This window comes from Capra hircus, chromosome 21 (assembly GCF_001704415.2).
Source record: "Capra hircus breed San Clemente chromosome 21, ASM170441v1, whole genome shotgun sequence".
In the NCBI taxonomy this organism is placed as follows: domain Eukaryota; kingdom Metazoa; phylum Chordata; class Mammalia; order Artiodactyla; family Bovidae; genus Capra; species Capra hircus.
Genome location: NC_030828.1, coordinates 54,523,797 through 54,535,711, shown reverse-complemented (window position 1 = coordinate 54,535,711; position 11,915 = coordinate 54,523,797). Strand labels below are relative to the sequence as shown.

At 47.3% G+C, this 11,915-nt stretch overlaps 1 protein-coding gene across 1 annotated transcript in view; it reads left to right on the top strand.

Moving 5' to 3' along the window:
• Positions 236–11,915, top strand: part of TGM5 (transglutaminase 5) — a 30,873-nt gene continuing 19,193 nt past the window's right edge. The window contains exons 1-6 of the mRNA XM_005695290.3: positions 236–435; positions 5,203–5,382; positions 5,513–5,758; positions 6,572–6,690; positions 9,895–10,023; positions 10,586–10,763. Coding sequence (XP_005695347.2) covers positions 426–435; positions 5,203–5,382; positions 5,513–5,758; positions 6,572–6,690; positions 9,895–10,023; positions 10,586–10,763 — 862 coding nt within the window. The 5' untranslated portion in view covers positions 236–425. The remainder of the gene's footprint in view (positions 436–5,202; positions 5,383–5,512; positions 5,759–6,571; positions 6,691–9,894; positions 10,024–10,585; positions 10,764–11,915) is intronic.

Genomic DNA, 11,915 nt, shown 5'->3' with positions numbered 1-11,915 from the left:
AGATCTACAGTCTTGGGACTCTGATATTCCTTCCTGCAGGGACACAGGCCTCCTCCCTCCTCCTAGAGGCCCTATTAGCCCACCTCTCCCACCCGGCTTCCCCGTCACAGCACAGTACTCGCCAGGGAATGCCCCATTGCCCAAGAGCTACCAAAGGCCCACATGGCACAAGGCCCTGACAGTTCATTGGCCTCCATATTTCCTCTCAGCCAAGCAACACTGCCAAGAGAAACCTGAGGGCAAGTGAGAAAACCAGTTGTGATCTGCCCAGTAAGCAGGTGGCAGTGCAGCAGCCTCCCCGCCTTCAGTGTCTGCTGGAGTCTTGAAGATGGAAGGGGAAGCAGACACACCAGGACCAGTTTCCTGACACTGCAGGCCGTCCAGCTGTTCTGCGCGGAGCAGCCTGGGAGCCAGAGGCAGCCACCATGGCGGAAGGTACGCAAAGCCCATGGGGCTGCTGGAGCTCAGGGCCGAGGAAGAGAGAGACAGCAGGAGGTCAAGGGAAGGGTGGATTCAGAGGGAGGAATGAGTAAGTCAAGAATGGAGGCAGAAAGAAGAGAAGTTCCAGAAACAGCAGAATTCATCGGTAGCCTGAGAACCAGGAGACCAGGTAGAGGCTGGCAGGTAAACAGCTAAACAGCTGAGCGTCAGCATGCCTGCCTCCACATCCCCGTGGGCCAGGGCAGGGCCAGGGATTAGGGGGTCAGGGTTCCTACCCTCTCTGCCAGAGCTGATCTTGACGCTGAACAAGTCACTTCTCTAGTTCCCAGTCCCCGTGCCAGACCAATGAGGGGACTTGGACCAGATCATCTTAAAATTGTCTTCTAGCTCCAGAATTCTCTGAATCTTCATTCTTCTCTTCTCCTCCACTCCAGAGTGTCTGTGACTCATGTTCTCACCACTACCCTTCTCTCCGTATCACCTCCCTCTCTCTAGAAAAAGCTGCTACAAAGAGTAAATGGTTGGTCAAAAACATGTATAAAAGTGAAAAGTGAAAGTCCCTCAGTTGTGTCTGACTCTTTGTGACCCCATGGACTATACAGTTCATGGAATTCTCCAGGCCAGAATACTGGAGTCAGTAGCCTTTCTCTGCTTCAGGGGATCTTCCCAACCCAGGGATCGAACCCAGTTCTCCCGCTTTGCAGGAGGATTCTTTATCAGCTAAGCTATAAGGGAAACCCAAGAATACTGGAGTGGGTAGCCTATCCCTTCTCCAGGGGAATCTTTCTGACCCAGGAATTGAACCATGGTCTCCTGCATTGCAGGCAGATTCTTTACCAACTGAGCTAATGAGGGAAGCCCCAAAACCATGTGGAAGAATAAGCTAAAACCTCTACAAATGTAATAGCTTCCTCTTCATTTACGATTTTTATGTTTAAAATTTTAGTTTTAAATTTTTATAAATTTTAATTATAAAAGAAATATTGTATAATGAACACACAGTTTGAGTAAAATAAAGCAATAATTACAGATAAACCTATAGTCCCCTGACTACCACTCCAACCTAGCCTCATTTCTAGAGAAACCACTGTTACTAGTCTTCTGTCTATACATTCACATTCATGTAAATATGCTCAAAGTAATGCATAGGATTAGCTTGTATGGCTTCTTCTTCTTCTTCTTCTTGGCATATCCATGGTATCATCATATTGCACATATTTTTCTACAGCTAGATTTTTTTTTACTCACTGAACAGTATCTCTTGGACCTCTATCCACACCTCTGAGTACCAAAAGATTTACGTCAGTATTTTCCACTTTGTATAGTATTTCCATAGTATGGCTGTAAGTAATTTATTTACCAAGTCTTCTATTGGTGGGTATCTAGGTTGTTCCCATTTTTCAATTAGACAAGCAAGGCTGCAGTGTACTTTCTTATCTGTGCTTCTCTGTGCTCCTGTGAGAGTTTTTACTCTAGGATAGATCTTGAGATCAATTACTTTAAAAGTCTTCCCTATAATTTCCCTTCTATCTCCCTGATCATTTCACCCCATTCTCCCCTCCCATCAATGAGAATAAAAATGTCCAGTATTAAATGTACTTCCTATTTGGATATCTGATGTTTGGCCTGAAGAATAATCCCTGTGCTATAGGCAGATATTAACTTAACCCACGACGCATCCGGAGGATGAGCTCTGGCCCCAGTGCTGGCTGTCAGGAAGATGCTGCCACAGCTGTTGAGTGGTTTGGGCCACGTGTCCAACATGAATCAGGGCCAGTTAGCAATCCCTGTATAGGCAATTGGTTTCTAAAAAGGGTGAGCTTCTTTCTTTTCTGGAAAAAAGCTCAGTTGCTTTCCCAGGGGGCAGTGGGTCAGATGTCCTTTCTGAACATGAGTGAAGGCCAGCAGTGGGTGGCAGCTGCTGGGTAATGGTGAGAGCACTGGACGTGGGCCAGTTACCCTAAGTCTGACCTTGGGTAAGATATGTAGCCTACTTACATCTTGGTTTTCTCATCTTCAAGCATGGATGACGCTTCATCCCCTCAATGCCGTGGCGAGTATTCCATGAGGTTACTGGCCTAGAGTGCCTCGAACAGGGCCTAGCACATGTAATCAGGCCCTCAACAGCTGGTAGTTGAATCTGAAATACAAAATAATTTCGGGGGGTTATATAAAAAAACAGAGAACTCTTATTCAACCTAGTAAACACTGGAGTATCTACAATGTGCCAATCTTTACGCTGACATTTCTTTTATAATAACAATAATAAAACAACAACTAGTTTATGAGAAAGGTACACATTAACTGTAATCAAAAGAACTTAAAGAAGTTTAAGAAGAGAAAGTTTATATTCATTAGGGTATTCTGGTACAGTCAATTTGATTCATATTTGTTTTATAATAGCCTTCAGTTCAGTTCAGTTCAGTGGCTCAATTGTGTCCGACTCTTTGCGACCCCATGAATTGCAGCACGCCAGGCCTCCCTGTCCATCACCAACTCCCGGAGTTCACTCAGACTCATGCCCATCGAGTTGGTGATGCCGTAATAGCTTTACTGAGATATAATTCATATACCATTAAGCTCACCATTTAAAGTGGATAATTTATTGGCTTTTTTTTAATACTAAATTCACGAAGGTTTACAAGCATCACCACTAACTAGTTCCAAAACATTTTCATTACCTCAAAAATGAAACCCCATACCTACTAGTAATTATAGTCCATTCTCCCCTACCCCCAGCCCCTAGCAAACTCTAACTTACTTCTGTTTCTATGGATTTGCCTATTCTGCATATTTCCTATAACTTGAATCATACAACATGTGGGCTTTTGTGTGTAGTAGTCTAGCTTCTTTCACTTAGCATAGTATTTCCAACTTTTATCCATGTTATAGATGTTCACCCTTCCTTTTATATGATTGAATAATATTCCATTGTGTGGCTATACACATTTCATTCATTTGTTAAGCAGGTGATGGACATTTGGACTGTTTACAGTTTTGAGCTATTATGAATAAAGCTGCAATCAATATTCAGGTATAGGTTTTATGTGAACTTACATTTTTCATATCTTGGATATATATCTAGGAATTGCCAGGTCATATAATAACTCAACATTTAACATTTTGAGAACTGTTTTCCAAAGTTGAAGCACCATTTTACAATCCTACCAGCAACGTATGAGGGTTTCAATTTCTCCACATCCCCACCACCAACACTGCTTTTCTTATTATTGCTATCCTAATGGATGTGAAGTGCTATCTCATTTGCATTTCTCTAATGATTAATTCTGTTGAGCATCTTCGCACGTGCTTTTTGGCCTTCTGTGTATCTTCTTTAGAGAAATGCTTACACCAGTTGTACATTTTTCATTTGAGTTATTTTTTTTTTAATTGTTGAGTTTTACAAATTCTTTATAGTGAGGGAACATTCTGAGTTGTAGCTCTTGTAGGACCAAAATACACAGACAGGTAGAGCTTTGCTTGGGGACAGACTGGCTGGAGGAGAGGGCCTGTGCTGGGAAGGCTGACAGGTGAGAAGGTAAGCGTAAGTTAAGGCCAGGTCTGCAGGGTCATGAATGTCCCATTAAGAGTGTGTCTTTTGGATGGCAGCCTGGGGGGTATCTCAGGACTTTTAAAGGAAATAGACAACGGAATGAACAAATTGTCTTGAGGGGAGATAATCTGGTGATGTGTTAAGGAGCAGATGATGTGGAAAAGCAGGATGCAGACGTGACGGAGGCTGTTACAGTCACTAGTGGTGAGGTGAGGAGGTTGGAACTGTGGTCATGTGGAAAGGGACAGAAGAACACCACCGATATTTTGAAGGAAGGAGTGAAGGGAGTTACGACACATGAATGGATAGAGACTGAGAAGGTGTCAACTGCGATTTAAGGGCTGTGAACCCAGTGCTTGGGGACTGAGGTAGAAACATGGCCAAACATGCAGGAGTCAGAAGTGGAGCCCTTTGGGGGAGGCACACTTGGAGCACACTGAGGTCTGTCTGTGTTTCAGTGGAAGCTGCTGAAGGCTGGGAGTGGGCCTTTCTGAGACCGTCCTCAGCTCTCAGCTCCCAAGTCACTGGGCACAAAGCGTTAGTGGTAGTCAGAGAGCTAGCAAATTACTTCAAACATAGCAGCTAAGATGGGGCAGCTACAATTAACCTGGGCAGCTACCCCAGGGACTTGCTCTCAGAGCTGGAGACTGGTGCAGGGACAAGGGAAACTGTGAGTCCAAGAGAGTCAATGCAGGAGTGAAGCTGGAGACATCTGACTGAAGGGAGCAGTCAGAGTTGGCCAGGCCTACAAGAGGAGTCAAAGAGGGGCAGAAAACGATGTGCCTCCTTATGGGAGAAAGGGACAGAAGGCCACAGAAGCAGGGAAGGCAGAGAGGAAGGAAGGAAGGGAGAGACACTTGCATGCAAGGAGCCTCATTTAGCAGTAGCTGCTCAGTCGTGTCCGACTCTTTGAGGCTCCTCTGTCCCTGGGATTTTCCAGGCAAGAACACTGGAGTGGGTAGCCATTTCCTTCTCCAGGGGATCTTCCTGATCCAGATTCTTTACTGTCTGAGCCACAAGGGAAGTCCATTTTATCCTAACACAAACCCTGAAAGGCTCTTATCATAGATTCTATTTTACCTACTTGGAAACTGAGCTCAGAGAGGTTCAGTTTCTTTTCCAAGTTTGCACAGCTACTAAGTGGTGGACAAGACTGGACCAGACCCCACATCTCTGCTCTTTTGTTTGCCCTTGCTGTCCCATCACAGGGCTGGAGGTGGCCCTCACTGACCTCCAGAGCTCCTGGAACAACGTGCGGCACCATACAGAAGAGATCAGCTCCAACCGCCTCCTTGTTCGCCGGGGCCAGGCCTTCAACATCACCCTGTACTTCAGGAACCGGGCCTTCCAGCCAGGCCTGGACAACATCATTTTTGTGACTGAGACTGGTGAGGACTCTGGCTGGCTTGCAGGGGTTGCACGCGCGCGTGTGTGTGTATGTGTGTGTGTATCTGTTGGGGGGAATTATCGGGGGTTGGGAGGTCACTGCAGAGTTCCTCAGCTCTGCTTCCTTCTTAGGACCGCTGCCAGATCTGCCCAAGGGGACTCGAGCCGTGTTCAGCCTGGCAGGTCACCGTGGCCCGAGCCCCTGGATCGCCTCACTGCAGACCATCGGGGCCAGTTCCCTGGAGGTGAGCCTGTGTGCCCCTCCTGTGGCAGCTGTGGGTCGGTACCTCTTGAAGGTTCACATCAGATCCCTACAGGGGCCTGTCACAGCCTACCAGCTTGGGGAGTTCATCCTGCTCTTCAATCCCTGGTGCCCAGGTAAGGCGGGATGCTCTCACCTCTGCCCCATGTCAGTACCATAGACAGCAAGGCTCAAGGGTTTCCAGACTCCTTCTCCATAGCCACCGCAAACCTCCCCAATCCCATGCACTCAGCATCCACTCCCAACCGCCAACAAGCAGGGCAGAGAAGCCTTGTTATTTATTTACTTACTCAGAATTTTAAAATAATGAACCAAGTCATCTTTACTTTAAAAGAAAACTTATAATCAACTATTGACCACTATTAACATCTACCTTCATCATACATTCTAAAGTTAACTGGAGCTTTTCCATTATAAGAGTAATAAGTACATTCCATTGAAAATTTGTAAAATGAAGTACAGGGTAAAGTGAAGAAAGGAAGGTAAGTAGGTAGGGAGGGAGGGAGGAGCCCCTAGGCTCCAGTTTGCTCATTTCCATAGAGGATTACTTGAGTGTAGCAGAAAAAGCATGCACTCAATATGGGCTCTGTGTTCACATTTCGCTCTAATTATGTGTGGTTTGGACAAGTTACTTATTACCCTGAGCCTATTTCTTCAACCTTGAAATGGGGCTAGTATGTAAAGGTGCTTTATAAACCAAAAAATTCCACCAAAGGTTATTTTCACTTCTACCTTCTGTTTCTATTGATTCTACGGCTGGTGTTGATGGGTGGTGGGGGTGGGTCTCCCCCTCACTCATGCGCCTCTTGGAGTCACCCAGCCCTCTCCCCAGAGCTCAGGTCCCATGGGCCTGGGCCTTCTGGAGTGGGACTAGAGTGGGAAAGATGATGTGACTTTTCTGCCTTGTGTCTTCCCACTTTGATTCCCAGAGGATGCTGTCTACCTGGAGAGCGAACCCCAGAGGCAGGAATATGTCATGAATGATTATGGCTTCATCTATCAAGGGAACAAGAACTGGATCCGCCCCTGCCCCTGGAATTATGGACAAGTGAGTCTCAACTCTGCTTATGGCCCATTCAGGCCTTGGTCTCTTGGGGAGAGGAGAGCAGGAGTGGGTGGGAGGGTGCCCTTCATGCAAGATTCATCCAGAACTGCTGACAAGTGGGAATTAAATGGCACCAAGAAGATATGTGATGTGATCCCAGGGAGCTAGGGGAGCAGCCGTAGAAAGGTGGTAGGTGTTCTTAGATGATCACATATGATTTGGACAATAAGGCTTAAAGGGGAAGGACAGCTGAAGGCACCCATCCAGGAAGGCTACCGAGAGGGTGCAGATGCAGACAGCAGTGGGAATGGTCTTGCTTGCTCCTGGATGTTTGTTAGCTGTGTTTCCAGTGGGGCCCCAGCTACCACGCTTCCTTCATCCTCATAACCCCAGGTGACAGGCTCTAGGATCCATTTTGTCACACTGGAGAAAATTTGTCCCCTGAACATCTCAGCCAGAAGCAGGGCTGATGAGCAGCAGGGTGTCTTCCTCCCCACTGCTATCACCTCTTCAGTTATTCGTTTTGATCACATACCTTTCTCATTATAAAAGTAGTACAGGGACCTCCCTGGTGGTCCAGTGGTTAGTTAAGACTCCACACTTTCACTGGATAGGGTATGGGTTCAATCTCTGGTCAGGGAAATAAGATCCCACAATGTCATGTGGTACAGTAAAAAAAAAAAAAGCAATATATATTCTTTTCTCTTATAGATTATTATTTTTTTCTTATAGATTATTAAAAAATATTGAGTACAGTCCCCTGTGCTATATAGTAGGTCCTTGTTGGTTATCTATTTTATATATAGTTGTATGTATATTTTAATCTCAAAATCCTAATTTGCAACTGAAAAGAGAAAAGACTGTATATGTGTTTACATACATATATGAATTATTGTGCTATATACCTGAAACTAACACAACATTGCAAATCAACTATGTGGTGATAGTTTAGTCACTAAGTCGTGTCCAGCTCCTTGTGACCCCACTGACTATAGCCTGCCAGGCTCCTCTGTCCATGGGATTCTCCAAGCAAGAATACTGGAGTGGGTTGCCATTTCCTTCTCCAGGGGATCTTCCCGACCCAGGGATTGATCCCAGGGCTCTGCACTGCAGGCAGATTCTTTACCAACTGAGCTATGAGGGAAGCTCAAATCAACCATACTTCAACAAAAAATAAAATTGGTATAAAAAATTTTAAAGTAACATATAATTGCTTAAAAAACTTTATGAAACATTACAAAAATGGGTGTCTAGAATATGAAAGTCTGTCTAGGCACAGTCACCAGCAAGGTGTGTGTTCCTCTACATTTTGTTCTCTACACATATTCTAAAACATGTGATTTTGTTTGTAAAAACAGCACTGTCCTGATTGCAAGGCTCTGTAACGCCTGAGTTACTGAAAGCCTGCCTGCCACTGAAAGCTCAGCCAACAGCAGGTGCTCCAGGAAGCCCAGAGCCAGGTTGAGCCCTTGCACCAGAACACTCTGGGGGTCGGCGGGGAGGGGCCAGCTCTGGCTGCTCAGAAGGGGTGGCGGCTGGAGAATTCTGTTGGGGGCTTGTGGCACTTGAATCAGCTTGATATGGATCCCTGTCCCAGACTTGCTCAAAGAGAACTCTAGCACAGATGGCACCAGGCCCAGCGTTGGCTCCCAGGGTGGCTATGGTCCAGATGAGATATGAAAGCCTCAAATGGTCCCAACTGACATCCCCAACTCCTCACTCAGCATGGGCAGACGGGGATCCCAGAGGGCCCCTGGACAGGAGTTGGCTGTCATCTGTGAGAAACAGAAGTGAGGAGATGTGCTTTCTGAGTCCTGGGTTTTTCCTTTCTGTCTCTCTTCTTCAGTGAATGCATATTGAATATCTGCTCAGTGCCAGGCAAGGGGCTGGATGCTAGAAGCATGAAAATGAATAAAACATTGCCCCTGAGCCCACAATGAAGTGGGGACTCAGTCACATAAGCAGGTCACTGATTATGCAGTGGGATATACAAAGATTGAGTGCCAGGTGCAGGGTATTCTGGGAGCCTTGAAGAAGCGCACTTGATTGGGCATGGGGGTGTTGGGGAAGCTTCCTGGGAGAAGAGATGCTGGAACTGAGTTAGCCAAGTGAAGGGAAAGGGGGAACTATCCCAGGCAGGGGGAAGCATGAGCAGACACAATGGAGAGAAATGATTTGGCCAGCTACAGGCGTTACAAGGAATCTGATGTTGCTGGAGCAAAAACAAACAACCCACACACAGTGGTGAGGGTTATTGAGATATGAGACTGAGAAGGTAGAAGTGGGGCAGATCAGGTAGAAGGGGGGCACACAGGGTCTTATGTGCCTTGAAGAGGTTAGAGCTTTGCTCCTGCAGGCCATAGGACCCGCTGAATGTCTTAAAGCAAAAAAGTCTACCAATCAAACTGTCCCCTGGGGAAGATGGATCAGAGAAGCCTTCTAATTCTGTTTATGTATTCATTTACTCTCATTCAACAAAGACGCACAGCATCCCTACTATGTTCTGGGCACGATGCCAGGTCTAGGGGGTAGAGATGTAAGAAGAACTGGAGGGACACAGCATACAGTCAGGCCAGGAGGACAGACCCTGGCCATCTCGGTGTAACTGAATCTGATGAGTAAGAGATATAGCCAGGGCTATGGAGTGAAACCAGGCTCCAGCTCAGGGAAAGCCTCAGAGGAAGCGGCATTCATTACAAGCCTGAAGGACAAAAAGTCAGCCTGTCTTGGTGAAAAATTTCCATAACTCGTATGCTATTAGTCAATCCAAAACTCCACTGAATCATGGGTGCTGTGACAAGTCCCTGCCATTGTCTCAGCACTAGCTCCCAATGACGAGCTGGGTCAGCAGGTAGAGGTGGAAGATGAGGCAACTTGGCTTTAGCAAGAAACAACCCAGGTGCTCCGGGAGTGTGGATTAAAGGGGCGAAGAAGGAGAAACAGATTTTTTTCAGCCAGTCAGACTCACTGGAAAAAACTCCAGGAATCTGACAGGCAGGAAGTACAAACTAGGCAAGCTGTGACCCCAGAGCTTTGAGACCTTGTAGGGCCGTCCATGGCTGTGCTGCTGGACAGTTTCCTTCCAAATGGGCTTGTATCCCACAAACACACTCCACTGGAGAACTGGGTAGGGTGGGTCATGCATTTCTTTTCATATCCACGTGTGCCTAGCCTGGGCACCTTGCCTCTTTGCGTCTTCTCTTGCAGTTTGAAGAGAATATCATAGACATCTGTCTGGAGCTGCTAGACAAGAGCCTGAACTTCCAGATTGACCCAGCCACAGACTGTGCCCTACGGGGCAGCCCTGTCTACATCAGCAGAGTGGTGTGTGCCATGGTGAGCTTGGGTCCAGGGAGGGAGGAAGCTCTGCAGGGGCGCCCTGCCCACTCATGGTTGCCCACTGCAGCCGGGGAATGAAGAGTCAAGAGGCAGAAGCCCCTGGCAAAGCCATTTTTGATGAGACTGATGGAAGAATCTGGGTAACAGGTTTTCTCAACTGAGATCTGAAATGGCTGGGTATGACCATCACCTCCATTAATTACAAACTGCATTTTGGGGAAGGACTAAATGAAGCTCTGCTTTGGGAAATAATCTTGTGTCTAAATTTCTTTACCTCTGAAGAGTGTTCAAATGCCCTTAGAGCCAAGCTCTGGCTTTGCAGGGATGGAGGGTGGAGGGGTCAAGAGGGTGGGTAGAAACAGAATAATAAAGTAATTAACAGTGGTGCACAAGTCAGAATAGCTGGCTTCCCACCCTCACCCTTTCCCCAGAAGGTCTGGAAGATCCCAGCTAAAATAAGATCAAATCTTCCTGCATCTCAGGCCCAGGAGCCCGGAAGGCAACCCACTTGTGGAGGAAAAGGCTGCTTCTAATGCTTCTACTTATGGCTTCTCTGCAGATCAACAGCAATGATGACAGTGGGGTGCTCAATGGAAACTGGGGCGAGAATTACTCAGATGGCACCAACCCCGCGGAGTGGATGGGCAGCGTGGCCATCCTGAAGCAGTGGCACGCCACGGGCTGCCAGCCAGTGCGCTATGGGCAGTGCTGGGTCTTTGCTGCTGTCACATGCACAGGTAGGGAGTGCAAAGGGCCCGTGGAAGGACAAAGAGGCCACTGGCTCACGTCTCGGCCCTCTGAGCCACTCCTGTCCCAGAAATCTCACACAGCTCCCACCAAGGGACATTTACAAGGAAGCAGAATGTCTCATCACTGACCTCAGGCTTCACATACTTTGGCTCGTCTCATAGGATAGTTCTGGGGTGGACATCATACACTTCTCAGAACGTGGTGCCCTTCCCTTCTGAACTTGGACAACCTAACAGAATCCTCCCTAAAGCCTGGCTGGGAATTGTCCAGGTCCAAAATAGGAAAGAAGGTGAAAGACCAAGTCATTAGAAAACTTATAAATTGATCAGTGTCCTTTCTGAGCACAGAGAATGAGCTTGATGCAGGTGTATACACAGGAGGGAAATGTGCCACTGAGCGTGGGCAGGGGGCACGGGGCCAGAGCAAGATGGCAGCCGAAGTACAATGACCTTGACTCTGGAGATGCCACATGTTCAGTGCACTTGGAGTGCTGACCAAGCCCATAGGGGATGGGGGAACGACAAGAGAGATCAGCTTTTCAGATAGGGAGTGAACATCACATTAGTAGAAGAGAAGTCTAAAAATATGTACTGGGAAAGAAAGCAAATGGAAACTGGTTTGCAGGTGGCGAGAGGAGCAAGCAGAAGGTAGGGGAGGGTGAGTGTTAGGGAGGCAACACCTGGACATGAGTTACACACTGGAGGTGGCAGGAGGCGGCTTTCTGCTTCACCCAGAAAAGGTCCAAACTTGCTTCTGGCCCTCTCACTGCCCCAATGTCTAGGCCAGCTCTCAGCCTCCTGGCAGGCTATCTGTGTACCTAAGTTGAGTCACAATCAGGAGGTTATTCCTGTTGGCTGGGGAAACAGGCCAGGTATGATTTTTATTCACAAGGCTCTCTAGGCCAATCCAAGAAGGCCAGATCTGCCCACAGCTTAGTGTTTATTGAGGGCTCAGGCCTTTTGTGTAGAAATTCCCTGTATGCAAAGGCTGGTGAAATCTGTGAGTGCGTGTGTGGTGTGTGTGTGTGCTGGTCCAGGCTCTTGGAGGAAGCCTACAGAGCCGCAGGCTGCCAAGCCGCAGGCTGTCAGCACACTGTTCACTGGGGCATCAGCCCACAGGGGCATTGGGAAGTTTCTGCC